We start from the raw sequence: 14953 nt of genomic DNA, 5'->3' as shown, positions 1-14953 counted from the left end.
CAGAGTGCTTGTTTGATCCCTGGTCAGGGAGGTGATCTCATATACCTTGTGGCCAAAAAAAAAAAAAGAAACATAAAACCGAAGCAATACTGTAACAAATTCAATAAAAACTTTAAAAATGGTCCCTGTCAAGAAAAAAAATATTTAAATAAAAATGGTCAATGGACCTGAATAGATATTTTTTCAAAGACATACAGCCAGCTGACAGATACATGAAAATATGCTCAACATCAAGACTAGGAAAATGCAAATCGAAACCACAATCAGATACCACTTCAAACCAGCCATAATAGTACTAACAAAAAGACAATAAATAACAAGTGTTGGTGAAAAGGTAGAGGGAAAAGAACCCTCATGCACTGTCAGTGGGACTGTACATTAATGTAGCCCCTATGGAAAACAGCATAGAGGATTCTCAAATTAAAAAAAAAAAAACAGCCATTTCACTTCTGAGCATTTACCCAAAGAAAACAAAAACACTAATTTTAAAAGTTAAATGCACTCAGTGTTCACGGCTACATTATTTATAATAGCCATGGTATCAAAACCACCTGAGTCGATGGAAAGATCTATGGATAAAGAAGATATGATGTGCGTGCATACGCGTGTGTGTTTGTGTGTATGGAATACTCCTTAGCCATAAAAAAATCTTGCCACTTGAAACAACATGGATGGATCTAGAGGATATTAAGTAAAATACACCTGACAGAGAAAGACAAACATGACATGATTTCACTTAAATGTGCAATCTAAAAAACAAAAGCAGTCTCCCATAAATACAGCAAACAAACCAGTGGCTATGGGAAGGGAGTGGGGGGTAATAGGGAAAGGGGACTAAGAGGCACAAACCCTGTTATATAATAAACAGGTGTCAAGTCATCATGCAGTACACTTGAAACAAGACTGTACAACAACTATATTCTGATAAAAAAAAAACTTAAGAAGAAATTTTAAAGCATCAATTATCCTCAATAATGAAACAGCAGTGCTATTTAAAAACTAAATGCAAGTTATGCTATCTTCCCATGAAACAGGTCAGGTGATGACAGAGAAACTGAGTTTCCATATGACAACGTGTTCATATACTGAAGTCAGTCTGGCTCAAGACTGCCAAGTCCTGTTCAATGGTTTTCTAAACATCATGTAGCACAGGACAAAGCAAAAGGGGAAACCCCTCAATTACCTCGAACTCCTGGAAAACCAGCTGCTCAAATTAGTTACTTTATAAAGAATAACATTTAAGCCAAGTCCCCAAATACCATTTAATCATGATTTTTCCCCTAAGTATTATCAAAACTTTTACTCCCCGAATAGGACAGGTTTCTGATGACATGGGGTATACCCTTAAGTCCTCCTGTGGTGACTCACGACTATAGTTACAGATGACTAATTTTACCATGCAGTTTGATGGGACTCACCCCAGAAGACTTATTTCAGTTTCTTTTCTTAAAATAGTCCCTAATGTCAACTTTTCAAACAAACTTTATTAAACACTTAAGGAAATAAAAATACAGTAACCACACAACAGTCAATCTACAAAATAAAACTTCTGACCCTGTTAACTGCTCACTAAAACTCAGATGTCCTCTTCAAGTTCTCTAAGGGAATCAGACTTTTAAAGGAGGCAGCTAGGTGCAGTGTTGCCACAAGAGGCGTGAGGACTTAATAAGCTAAGAGACACACACTCAAAGGATAAGATGGTCTGATCATTCAGCTGCCCCACCCTACATACAAGAAACTACAGGGGTTCCATCTTAACGTTTCACAAATGTTAGCAGCAATGGAATCAAAATGACAGAATCCTTAGAGGAAAGTGAAACTTCAGAGTCATTAGACATCCTTCCTTACAGGGGATCCTCTCTCAAGAGTGTTTAGTTCAAACGTTAATTAAACTGAAAAGCAGAGTGACGTCTCCTGATTTATATTCTCATCAACTGATTCTTCCTTCATTTTAGACAACTCTTTGTAGTTTCCCCTTAGCCTGAACTGGAAGCTGCCCACCTCTAGTTGGTATCTTTCCTACTCCTTCTCTTCCTCAATGAAACAAACAAACAAAAAAAATACTTGGGACCACAAGAAACATGACTGCAAGATTACCTCCTATTCTATAGCCTTTAGGTATTTATAAAATAGGATGGTATGCTGCTGATAGAATACTATACATAGCATGACGTAAACTTTAGTCAGTATGTGCCTTTCTGAGTAACAGGTCTCCATGCCAACTGTCATTTCACACAGCAAAGAAGATAAGCCTATGAATCTGAATTTTGACTACTGCACGATTAATTTCAAAGAGACATTTCAGCTCAACAAAATCAGGTATCTGTCTAAAACTACTTATTTGTCAGGGACACTGATTTCACGGGGGTTCAAAAGACCCATTTCACAGTAAAGTAACTCTGGACTGAGATTTGTAACACAATCAAAACACAAGAGAGATTACTTGGTAAAGTCCTCAAAGATTTTATTTATGTATTTCTTCAAATGACTGTGGGACTTTTAAAAACCCCTCCCAAACGTGACAAGTTTTCGGACGGTGGTGGGGACTGGGGTCTCTGAAGAAAGGAAGTACAAAGACACTGGTGCTGTGCCGGCTCAAGGAGCCAACACCAGGAAGCCAATTTATTTCACCATCTTAAGAGAATCTTACATGTGGGTATGTTTGAATTGGCCCTCTGGGAACTGTTCAAATTAAAGGAAACATATGGAAAAGAGACCGGTTTTCAAAACGTGCAGTCTCTGAAAATAAAACTTCAGAAATGTATGTCTGAAAAGATCTGTAAAGCTTGGTACAGTGTTTATCTATAAAGAGAACCAATTACCCATTGACTTCAAAACTCAAAATAATGTAAAAAAGACTTTAAATGGCATGGTATTAGTGACAATTTTTTTCAAAGTATTCAATTTAAAAGAAATCTGATAAAACTGTTCTCACCCTATGAAAAGATCTAATCCCTCTCTAAAACAAAAATATGATTTGCAAAGAGAAACAACACTGTACAATTCACTGGTAAATTAAGATTTCTGAGGCTGTAAGAAATGGGGCCAAAACAAGTCACACTCAAAAAAGGGATGGTTAACACAAGAAATGTGCTATAAGTAAAGTGCATGAAAGGAAGCCTGCTCAGCTAAATGAAGTAGACAAGGGTCAGAAGTCAAGGGTCATTCGCCAGAGCGGCAGCAGGCTCGAAAACCACACTGCAGGTTCTGGCATCCGCTGGCCGTGTCAGCATGTGGACCTGCGTGAAAACAGAGAAGTGTGAAAGGAGGAAATTCTCGTCACATAAAAGTAAGCCTGCTAGTGAAAGAACTGTAAAACACTGATTATTTTTACTGGTAATACATTTATAGCATAGAAATGAAATCCCACCATGAGTGTATAAAAATTTTTTCAGCACAGAAGTCACCAAAAGCAGTTTAACTTTAACTAATACAGGTAAATGAAAAAGAAGAAGGAAAAGAAATAATTTTGTTGGCAACAATCCTACAAACAAAAAATCCAAGGCGAGATAACTCACAGAAGCAAGACTGCCAGGCTAAGTGAACAATGGACCTCTTACACCATGAACATCCTTCCCAGAAATAGTATTAAGGCAAAAACAACCTCATCTGTAATAGATAAGCTAAAGAATCCGCTATTCAGCAATTACAATAAATACTACATTCAAAATTTATGTTAAAAATAAACTATGTAGACCTAGCCTTAACATGTTTGCCATATTGTTATTTAACATCTGTTCCCCAAAATAAATCATGTGCTATGGTTAAATTACTTTCCAGAATTAAGTATGCAATGAATAAATAATTAAAAACACATCTAAAACATAATAAAAATTGTGATTCAATTACAAAGAAAGCAATAAAACATCTGTGGAATAACTGATATTTTATTCCAATCACATTATGCAATTCAAGACACTAGACTAAAAGATGCATTAGGGAATGCAGCTGAGAATTAGAAAGTGTCAGAGAGAGCATGGCATATATTCAAATGTTAAGTACTCTGAATGAATCATAGTTTTTATAAAGGCAAGCAAATGTGGAAAAAGACATTTTAACTATATTGAAGCTTTTCAGTATGTCTGCACCATGAACAAAGTTAATTAGTTCTTTACTCATCAATTAGAACCAAAATACTTGCATTTGTAACACTAAGGACCATAAAAATATATAATACAAGAAATATAATTTTATTGTAGAAAATAACATTTTATAAAAAGGATCAAACCTGAAAAATCATAGTACTCTGGGATGATACCAAGACTTTAACTCAGAAAAATAGGCTAAATTAGTTTCATTTTGTTTTTTGAAGTACCAAACCATTGCAAAAGAAAGTGATTATGCTAATAGCAACGTAAGAAAGTAACAATTTGCAAATCAACACCCAGAACACACCTATTTCCCAGAATTTAACTATTCTTTGTATTCTTGAAATGGCAATATACAAAACAAGAAAGATTAATTTCTTAGGATATACAAAAAAGTACAGCATTCAAAAAAAAAAAAAAAAGTACAGCATTCATATAGCTCACTATGAAAATAATAATGTATCTTTAGGAAAAGAAACAAATGGGCTTTACAACCATAGTGGAACTATAATAGCTTATAATTTCATTTATCTCCAAATACTTATATTTAATTTTGAAAGTAATATTATGTCTGGATATGGGGAGCAAATAAGGGAATGCACAATGGTCTATCAAAGAGGACTGGCCTCAGGTGTATAATTGCTGAAGCCAATGATACATAGGCTTCACTGTATCATGTTTATATGTTTAAAATTTTCTGTAACTTTAAGTCTCAAATCATTTTAAATATAAAACTGAATTACCACAAAGCCTATTTTTTACTTAATCAAAATTAAAATGTGTTCTTCTAAAATAAAAAGACGAATGTGTCAAAATTTAAAATTCACAAAGCAGCACTTTTGTTAAGATTATTTTCTCTTAAAGTAAGACACAATCTAGCAATCTTAATCACAGAGTCAAAATGAAATCTCTTAGTGCGTGTTATCAGATATTCGAAACGCCCTAGGAAGGAATCCTCTGGCTTGAAAATCTTCTCACACTGACAACATTTGACCAGGTATTCCCTTTGAACACATTTTCAGCTTTAACTGATACTCCCCACCTTCCTTTCTGAGTCCGCTTCCCTTCCCCCTTACTCTGGTCACTGCTCAGCCTGCCAGTCGCTGAGGGGCACCTTTCTCGGAGACCCAAGGCCCTACCTCACTACCGCTGCCCCGCCCTGACACAGTCCCTGTGACGGAATGCTTATACTGGCAGCTTTTACAAAAACACATCTAACTATCATTTTCTCAGTGTATAATTCTAACTTTTCTGAAAGGGAGAAATATGAGGAAAGAGACATGGAGACTTCGGTGCAGTGCTCCAAAATTAAACTCCCTATAATACTTTAAAATGTCTATACTCCTATTTTCTTTAAAAGGACAGAAAGGTAAAGAAGAAATTTTATACTGAAATCAAAAGTGGCCTAGGAAAAAGTCCTAAGCAATGGCTGAAAGCAATGAAATAAAGTATCTACTGGTTTGCAAGAGAGACAATAAAAGGGAGCCTCGTAGGAGCCAAGTGGATCAAGGATGCCACTCAAAAAATTTGTTCTTTTCCAAACACAGGTATATTCCATTTAACTGTGATCTGCTTTACTGTACTTAGCAGATACTGCATTTTTCACAAACTAAAAGTCTGTGGCCACCCTGCACTGAGCTCGTCTACTGACACTATTTCCAACAGCATTTGCTCCCTCCTTGTCTCATGTTGAAGCAACAGCTGACTCATTGGAAAAGGCCCTGATGCTGGGAAAGATTAAAGGCAGGAGGAGAAAGGGACGACAGAGGATGAGATGGTTGCATGGCATCACCAATTCGATGGACATGGGTTTGGGTGGACTCCGGAAGTTGGTGATGGATAGGGAGGCCTGGCATGCTGCAGTTCATGGGGTCGCAAAGAGTCGGACACGACTGAGCAACTGAACTGAACTGAGCTGTCTCTGTGTCACATTTTGGTAACTCTCACAATATTCAAGCTTTTTCATTATCATGACATTTGTTATAGTCAGTGATCTTTAATGTACTACATGACTATTCTTCTGAAGGCTCAGATGATGGCTAGCATGTTTTTTTTATGGCTAGCATCTTTTAAATTATGTACATTGCTTTTTTAGACATAAAGCTATTGCACTTAATAGACTACAGTATAGTGCAGACATAACTTCTACATACACTGGGAAACCAAAATATTCATGTGGCTCACTTTATTGCAATGTTCCTTTATTATGGTGCTCTGGAACCAAACTTGCAATATCTTCGCGGAAAGCCTATACCACACAGTTTTTCATTGTTCTCGCCAAAACACAGAGGCCCAGTATCCTCAGTGTTTACCCTGGAGACCTGAGTCGCTTTGCTCTCAAAGTCTCAGGGATGGCAGTAGGGCTAATAGAGGAAGGAAAATGCAGAAATTAAAATACGTGCCCTACATTAGGTAGAAAATAACCCTTTCCTGATACCTGTCAGTTTCTCCTTATTCGTCACAAAGTTATTGCTCATACTGATATAAAATGGGCTCCCTTTCTCAAACACACACTAGGATATCTGTCTGAGTTTCAATGGAAATCTAAGGGCATAACTGTACTTAGCCAATAACTGTAACACTACCTCAAAACTACAACCCCATTGAAAGGTCAATGATATTCCAGATGGCTGATCCTAATAATCCATAAAAGTGGATTCATCCATGAATGGATTTTATTTTGTTGAAAGCCTACAGCAAAGCAAAGGTAAAGACAACCACTGTTTTTAAGTTAGTTTCATACTATTGGAAACAGGGGTGAACAGCAATTTCCAAAGCATAAAAGTCATAAGCAATGTAAACACTTAAGATGCTTCAGTATCAGAGGGCTGTTCAGAAAAGGGAATAAATGGACAGGAGAATAAACAGGCCACAGAAAAAGCGAGGTAGAATTAGAAAGAAATAGGACTAAGATATGCTGGGTTGCCAAGGATCTCTAGATGCACTTACATAGACATGGAGTTCAAAAGGTAAACACTGGACTTATCACCAGTAAATACCGATCTTGATGTGAGATTTAAAAAACAACCCAATGGTTATAATATATGAGGGCTAAGTTACAGTAGAGGATAATAAACAGAAAAATAACATCTGCATAATCATCAAATAAAATATTTAAATGCATGGTAAAAATAAATTTCATAAGAAAACGTTCTTTAAAATACTAGAAAAGAAGAGCTATAATGTTAGCTATCATTATCTTCCCAAATTTTTATTACTGAATTATTTGTTTTTCTTAGATTTTAAGCACATTATTTATGCTGTGTATCTGCACTTACCTTCACTTACCTTTAAAGTTCCTTTTAACTTAAATTAGAAACATAAGAGAGCAAATCATCTGAGACTGTGTCACCTACTATGAGCTAACCTCTCTTAATTCATAAACATACACTGAAATGCAAATCAGTACAAAAAGCTTATGTGCCATCATTGTTCAGATGTTCTTCAGAGCTCTAAAATTATACAATTCCATCTACTGCTTCTTAAACGACAAAGAATTTTTTAAATGTCAAGGCTAAGAAGTCTTCTTTATACTTAAATCTTAACTTTTTTGTCAATCAAAAAACAAATTTAAATGTCATGAAGAACAAAATTCAGAAGAACAAAAATGTCATTTTATGTCAATGCTTAGTATAGTGTCTTGCTCACAGGAGACAATGCTTGATAATTAATCTTCTCCAAAATCTCTGCTAAGGCTTAGGAAACAGAAAATTTTGCTTCATTTATCATTTATTTAATGAACATTATTTATCAGTATTTACTTCTTTTAGTAGTAACCTGGTAGTTAACTATGGAAATAAACTCTTGACAAAATGAATTTTCACTGTGTTATTCTCAAATATTAAAATAAAATGTGTTACCTGAATATGCCCCCTATTAGTCTAAGAACATGTATAAAAATATTGGCTACTTTCAAAACTAATAACAATAATAATAAAAAGGGAGCCATTACACAGTCACTAAATATTTACTATACAAGCTGAACTGTAATGAAAGATACTGGATCAATCCCATGTCATCTTGCAAAACTGGAAACAAGGCAACTTTATTTAACACTTTCTAGGTTGTCAAAATATCCTTTAAGGAAAAGACTGTTATCTGGAGTACTGCTTTAAGAGCAACTGGCTGGAACTCTGGAACATATTATAAATTCATATGACAAGTCACCCTGTAAATTTTAAAGGATTTCCATTTCCCCCAAATCATGCTTTAAGAAGCTGTAAAAGGAGACTTGGTATTCGATTATACAAGCACTGTCTATTTTGTTTCAAACCCTTTAAAGACAGATATGTTCATTAAAATTGGCTTATTGAAAATTACCACTTATTTTATAAAAAAAAAAAAAATCTTAACAAAAGAATTCAACAAACATTCAACAAAAGGAATATAGCACCTCCTCTGGAACACTTTAATATTTATATATTCAAAATAGGTCAAAATGAAAGAATTTCTAACATACTAACAAGTTTTAAAAAATATACATGCAAAAGAAGCAGGCAGGTCATAAAAATGAAGTGAAACCCAATCCCCCCACCAAGCCAATAATATCTACATACCCCAAAATAAGTATAACAAATTAGGTTCGAAGATTTATTCCCATAAGTATAACCTATGGTGAAATCAACGTAGACAAATCAAATGTATTACACTACCAATTAAGATATTTTTCCTACAAAAAATAATCGCTTATTGATTACTTCTCATAATACATAAGCCTTAGTAAATACAATGGTGAAACTACAATGACATAACTATACAAAAAAAATGAATAAGTAAAACTCTTCCCAAGCTCCCGAAGAAGCAAACGCACCACCACAGCACTCACACTTTCTTTCACACACTTAGCAGGTTGCAACCAATGTGACATTCACTTTCACCATTCTTATCATATACCACAGGCAGTGAAGAGCAAAGAAATGCTCCAACTTAGAGCTGCTATTTCCAGAACACAGGAGGTCATCTCCTGCATCACCAATGTGATTCCAGAAATCTCTTCCTATATATATATTTAAGAAAAACCTCATCTGAGAAACAGTAGATTTGCTAACTTCTCTGCCTACTAGGCTGCCATTCAAGAAGATACCATTCCTCTAAGTCTTCCTGGCCTCTGTCCAGTTCTCTGCCTGAGAGAAACTCAGTTGACCTTCCCATGATCTTAAGATGAAACTGGACTCTCAAAAATAACAATATATGATGTAAAAAGACACAGCAGAATCTGAACCATGTAAACTTTTCCCAGTTAGAAATATAGGAGGTTGATTTGCTTATGCTTCAGGATTTCTGAATTGCAGGGTCCACCAGCGATTACCAGATGACCAACAGGGCAGTGAATGTACTTTGAAAAAGCACATTAAACAGTCCCTCTGCAGGGTAGGAATAGGCTTAAAAAAAACATAACAAAACAAAACATCAAGAAATATTTACCTGATGCTGTTAAAGAAAGTGCAGGACTCCATCTCCAAAATACTATAGGGATTTTAGTCACATTTAAAGCACCTCAGTCTCTTCCCATTACCACACTCACCATCCTCCTCCATCTTCCAAGAGGTTTATCTGGAACCAGACTCAGGGTCCCTGAGAAGCTCACATCACCCAAGTCCTCCTTTTTCTACTATACTATGAAGCTTTCTTGCCCTATAAGAAAACTGACTACCATCCCTAAGAACTGGGTGTTACCTAGAACATCAGTACCTCTACCGTTAATGAGTGCTCTTTCACTAGAAGAAACTCCCAAAATTTTATAAGAACTTTAGTAATTCTACAAAAACTTGCCCCTCTGGATTGATTAAACTATTACATATTTCTAAAATCTGGTAGAATGGATAGCTGAAATCTCTCTCCATAAGAAAAGCTCACGTTTAGAAAAGGACTAAATCTCAAATTACAAAAATGTGTGGTAATTTGAAATCTAGAAAACACAACAGAAATCCTAAGTATTATCAGAACTGTTAAAAAGTGTTAAATCAACTCCTCCAAAATTATCTCATTGTTAAAAAAGGCATTACCGTTAATGTTGTCACAGTAGTAAAAGTATTCATCATTTAGAGAAGGACATGCTGAAACCAAGTCCTGCAGGCCCGCACCAGTTACAGTAAGACAACCAGAGAGATTAAGGTGCTCCAAATAAGGCAGCCCTCCTCCCAGAGTCAAAACCCTGCAAGAGAAGCAATCCAACAGAGAACAGATTAATAATTAAAAGACAGACTCTATGAAAACTTACGCATGTGTATGGTCCAATGGAATATGAACAGATCCTTCAGTCTGAAAATGAGGAAAACTAAAGAATTTCTATAAAACATGACAACTAACTTCATCCTTAGGTAGGACACTGTTCACTTAACAGAGACACTTACAAGGATATTCAATAAACAAGTCTTTGAAATTTTCTTTATAAGAACATGATAGTAAGTCAATTCTTACAGGAAGGAAATACTGAATATTAGAATTGTAACCTTCATTCTCCTACCAAATTGTCTAAGTAAAAATTATCAAGAAAATTACTGAACAGTTTGGTAGTTCCTCGAAGAGTTAGAGTCAGCCTATAACCCAAAATTACTATCCTAGGTGCATATCCAAGGGAAGTGAAAACACATGCTCATAGAAAAACTTGCAAACAAATGTTCACAGCAGCATTACTCATAATACCCCCAAAGTGGAAACAATCCAAATGTTCACCAATGAATGAGTGGATAAACAAAATTTAGTATAAATAGGACGCAGCTACAAAGTACTGATAAACGCTACAGCAGGGATGAACCTTGAAAACACAGTGCTAAATGAAAAAGTCAGACACAAAAGACCATATATTAGGTAATTTCATTTATACAAAATGTCCAAAATAGGCAGAAAAGACAGACAAAGTGGATTACTGGTTGCCAGGGGCTGGGGACAAAGAGGAATGAGGAATGACTCCTAATGAGTATATGGCTTCTTTTTGGTTTAATGAAGATGTCTCTAATTTGATGGTGGCAGTGGCTGCCAACCTTGTAAATATATTAAAACCACCGATTTGTACCCTTTAAAAATAGATTTAATGTGAATTCCATTTCACTAAAAATGAAAACATCAGGTTTCATGGCATACCTTAAAAGAAGTTTTTAAAACACTATACAACAACGGTAAAATGAGAAATTGACTACAATGACAATGGCAGAGCTGAAAAATATTAAGAGCAAAATTGAGAACATCAATTTTCAGTATGCAACAGCAAAAACTGGGAAAACTAGCAACAGTCCATCTGGACAGAGATATCAAAAAGCCTATGATACAATCAATTCAGTAAAAAAAAAAAAAGACAATTAGCATCATTACACAGGTACATGGAAATTAGGAAGTAAAGGTAAGTAAAAGTATGTAAACTATTGAAGTCAGAATAAACGAGGGAAATATTTATAAACTCAGTGAGAAACACTAATTGGACAAACGTCGGTATATACATTTTAATGTTTTGTCACTGCATGTTTAAAAGAAAAAACTGGTCAATCAAAAAGGGTTTATCAAGACCCCAATATACTTAAGAGATTTAAATGCACACTTCTCCTGATATTTTAACTGAAAAAGACTGATTCTTTTTCTTAAATCACAGATTCCCTGATCTCTACCGGAGTTTAACAACAGCAGCAGGTCAGAACCTCTGTATCTTCACTGGGCCAAGTAATTACAGACAGACATCTTTAAAGGAAGACAATGTAAGATTTACAGTTTATTGAATCTTTTTTTCCTGTAAAGTTGAATAGCTCATAATTAAAAAATAAAACAGCTTCTAAAAAGTGACCTAAAAGATCTCGGAAGGTACCTCAATGCACAGACTACCTCATGTTCTAAAACTTAAAAACTTTCAGGACGTTGAGGCAGACTGCATGGAATATAAAACTTCATATTACAAACACACTTCAGTGAGCTATATTTGCATTCACTCGCCTCACCGATTCTAGTGGGATAACAAAGAGACAAAAGTAAACAATTATACGATAAATGCTCTTCCGGGAATATAGTAAGGGTGGTTGTGGCCTGAGGGAGAGGGGGTCGCACACAAAGTGACATTTTAACTGGAATGGAAATAGAAACAAGCAGAAGTCAGCCAACACACGCATGTTACAGAGACAGCAAATGCATAAAGACAAGAGAAATACAGTACAGGCAGACCTCAGAGACGACTGCAGGCCAAGTTCCAGACACTGCAACAAAGCAGCTATCACAATAAAGCAAGCCATACAAATCTGCTTTTCTAGCGCACGCAAAAAAGTTACGTTCACATCATACTTAAGAGCCTATAAAGTTTACAACAGCAATGTCTAAATAATTACACGCATACCTTAATAAAAAACATTTTATTTAGGTTGTTGCAAAAGTAACTGCAGATTCCAATGGCCACGGGACTGGAAAAGGTCAATCTTCATCCCAATTCCCAAGAAGGGTAGTACTAAAGAATGTGCTAACCATCAGACAGCTGCATCCATCTCCCACATTAGTAAGGTCATGCTTAAAATCTTGCATGCTAAGCTTCAGCATTATGCAAACCAAGAACTTCCAGATGTCCAAGTTGGGTTTAGAGAAGGAAGAGGAACCAGAAATCAAATTGCCAACATTTGCTGGAGCATAGAGAAAGCTAGGTTAATTCCAGAAAAACATCCACCTCTGTTTCACTGACTACACCAAAGCCTTTGACTGTGTGGATCATCATAAACTGTGGAAAGCTCTTAAGGAGATGGGAGTACCAGACCATCTTACCTGTCTCCTGAGAAACCTGTATGCAGGTCAAGAAGCAACCGGTAGAATCCTGTATGGAACAACTGATTGGTTCAAGACTGAGAAAGGAGTATGACAGGGCTGTCTGCTGTCACCCTGTTTGTTTAACCTATATGCTGAGCACATCATGAGAAACGCCTGGCTGGATGAGTTACAAGCTGGAGTCAAGATAGGACGGAGAAATATCAACAACCTTAGACATGCAGATGATACCACTCTAATGGCAGAAAGCAAAGAGAAACTAAAGAGCCTCTTGATGAGCGTGAAGGAGAAGAGTTAAAGAGCCAGATTAAAAAAAAAAAAAAAAGACCATGGCATCTGGCCCTATTATTTCATGGCAAATAGAAGTGGAAAAGGTGGAAGTAATGACAGATTTCCTCTTCTTGGCTCTAAAATCACTGCGGATGGTGACTGTAGTCATGAAATCAGAAGACGACTGCTTCTTAGAAGGAAAGCTATGACAAATCTAGACAGTGTGGTGGAAACCAGAGACATTACTCTGTCAACAAAGGTCTGTATCATCAGAGCTATGGTCTTCCCAGCAGTCACGTACAGTTGTGAGAGTTGGACCGTAAAGAAGGTGGAATACCAAAGAACTGATGCCTTCCAACTGTGGTGCTGGAGAAGACTCCTGAAAGTCCCTCAGACAGCAAGGAGATCAAATCAGTCAATCTTAAGGGAAATCAACCCTGAATACTTGTTGGAAGGACTGATGCTGAAGATGAACTCCAGTATTCTGGTCATCTGATGTGAACAGCCAATTCACTGGAAAAGTCCCTGATGCTGGGAAAGACTGAGGGCAGAAGGAGAAGAGGCATCAGAGGATGATGAGATGGCTGGATGGCATCACCGATGCAATGGACATGAACTTGGGCAAACTTTGGGAGATGGTGAGGGACAGGGGAGCCTGGGGTGCTGGCAGTCCATGGGGCACAAAAAGTCGGCCGTGACTGGGTGAAGGAACAGCAACAGGCTGCTGCAAAAGTACCTGCAGATTTTGCATTGTTGAAATCTGCCATTTGACAATGGAATACTTTCTTAAATAAAGGTGGTTAACTTATACATCATTTCAATGCACATTTCTTGCTTTGTCTTTTTGCTAATGACTTATTGTGTGCATGTTAAGTCACTTCAGTCGTATCCGACTCTTTGCAACCATATGGACCACAGCCTGTCAGGCTCCTGTCTGGAGAATTCTGCACACAAGAATACTGAAGCGGGTTACCATTTCTTTCTCCAGTGGATGTTCCCAACCCACGGGCTGAACCCGCAACTCTTGAGCCTTCAGCATTGGCAGGTGGGTTCTTTACCGTATTTTTTTTTGACTAGGGAAATGATGTTAGACAAAAAGTAAATTCGAGTGATTTTCTTATTTGAGTTCAAAATATCATAAAGCAGTGGAGACAACTCGCAACATCAGCAACACATTTGGCCCAGGAAACGCTAATTAACGTACAATAGTGGTGGTTCAAGAAGTTTTGCAAAGGAGACAAGAGCCCTGATGATAAGGAGCACAGAGGACGGCCATGGGAAGTTGACAACCAACCGAGAGCAATCACCAATGCTGATCCTCTTACAACTACACATGACGCTGCTGAAGAAGGTCAACTGTTCTGCGGTCACTCAGCATTTGCAGCAAATTGGAAAAGTGAAAAAGCTTGATAAATGGGTCCCTCCTGAGCTGACCTGGAGAAAGCAATGGCAACCCACTCCAGTACTCTTGCCTGGAAAATCCCATGGACAGAAGAGCCTGGTAGGCAGCAGTCCATGGGGTCTCGAACAGTCAGATGCGACTGAGCGACTTCACTTTCACTTTTCACTTTCATGCATTGGAGAAGGTAATGGCAACCCACTCCAGTGTTCTTGCCTGGAGAATCCTAGGGATGGTGGAGCCTGGTGGGCTGCCATCTATGGGGTCTGCAGAGTTGGACACGACTGAAGTGACTTAGCAGCAGCAGCATGAGCTGACCACAAATCTAAAGAACTGTCCTTCTGAAGTGTCTTTTTCTCTTAATCTATACAATAACAAACCTTTTCTTCATCAGATTGTGATGCGCAATGAAAAGTGGACTTTATACAACAACCAGCGATAACCAACTCAGTGGTTGGACTGAGAA

At 37.0% G+C, this 14953-nt stretch overlaps 1 protein-coding gene across 3 annotated transcripts in view; it reads right to left on the bottom strand.

Moving 5' to 3' along the window:
• Positions 1-2447: 2447 nt before the first annotated feature.
• FBXL5 (F-box and leucine rich repeat protein 5) overlaps positions 2448-14953 on the bottom strand; it is a 54503-nt gene continuing 41997 nt past the window's right edge. For all 3 annotated transcript variants that reach the window (XM_043906154.1, XM_043906152.1, XM_043906153.1), the window contains exons 10-11: positions 10094-10242; positions 2448-3239 (exon numbers count right to left, since the gene is read on the bottom strand). In XM_043906154.1, the coding sequence (XP_043762089.1) occupies positions 3163-3239; positions 10094-10242 (226 nt within the window). In that variant the 3' untranslated portion in view covers positions 2448-3162. The remainder of the gene's footprint in view (positions 3240-10093; positions 10243-14953) is intronic.

This window comes from Cervus elaphus, chromosome 6 (genome assembly GCF_910594005.1).
Source record: "Cervus elaphus chromosome 6, mCerEla1.1, whole genome shotgun sequence".
Lineage (NCBI taxonomy): Eukaryota > Metazoa > Chordata > Mammalia > Artiodactyla > Cervidae > Cervus > Cervus elaphus.
Note: the sequence above shows the minus strand (reverse complement) of the source record. Positions and strands in the feature narration are given on the sequence as shown.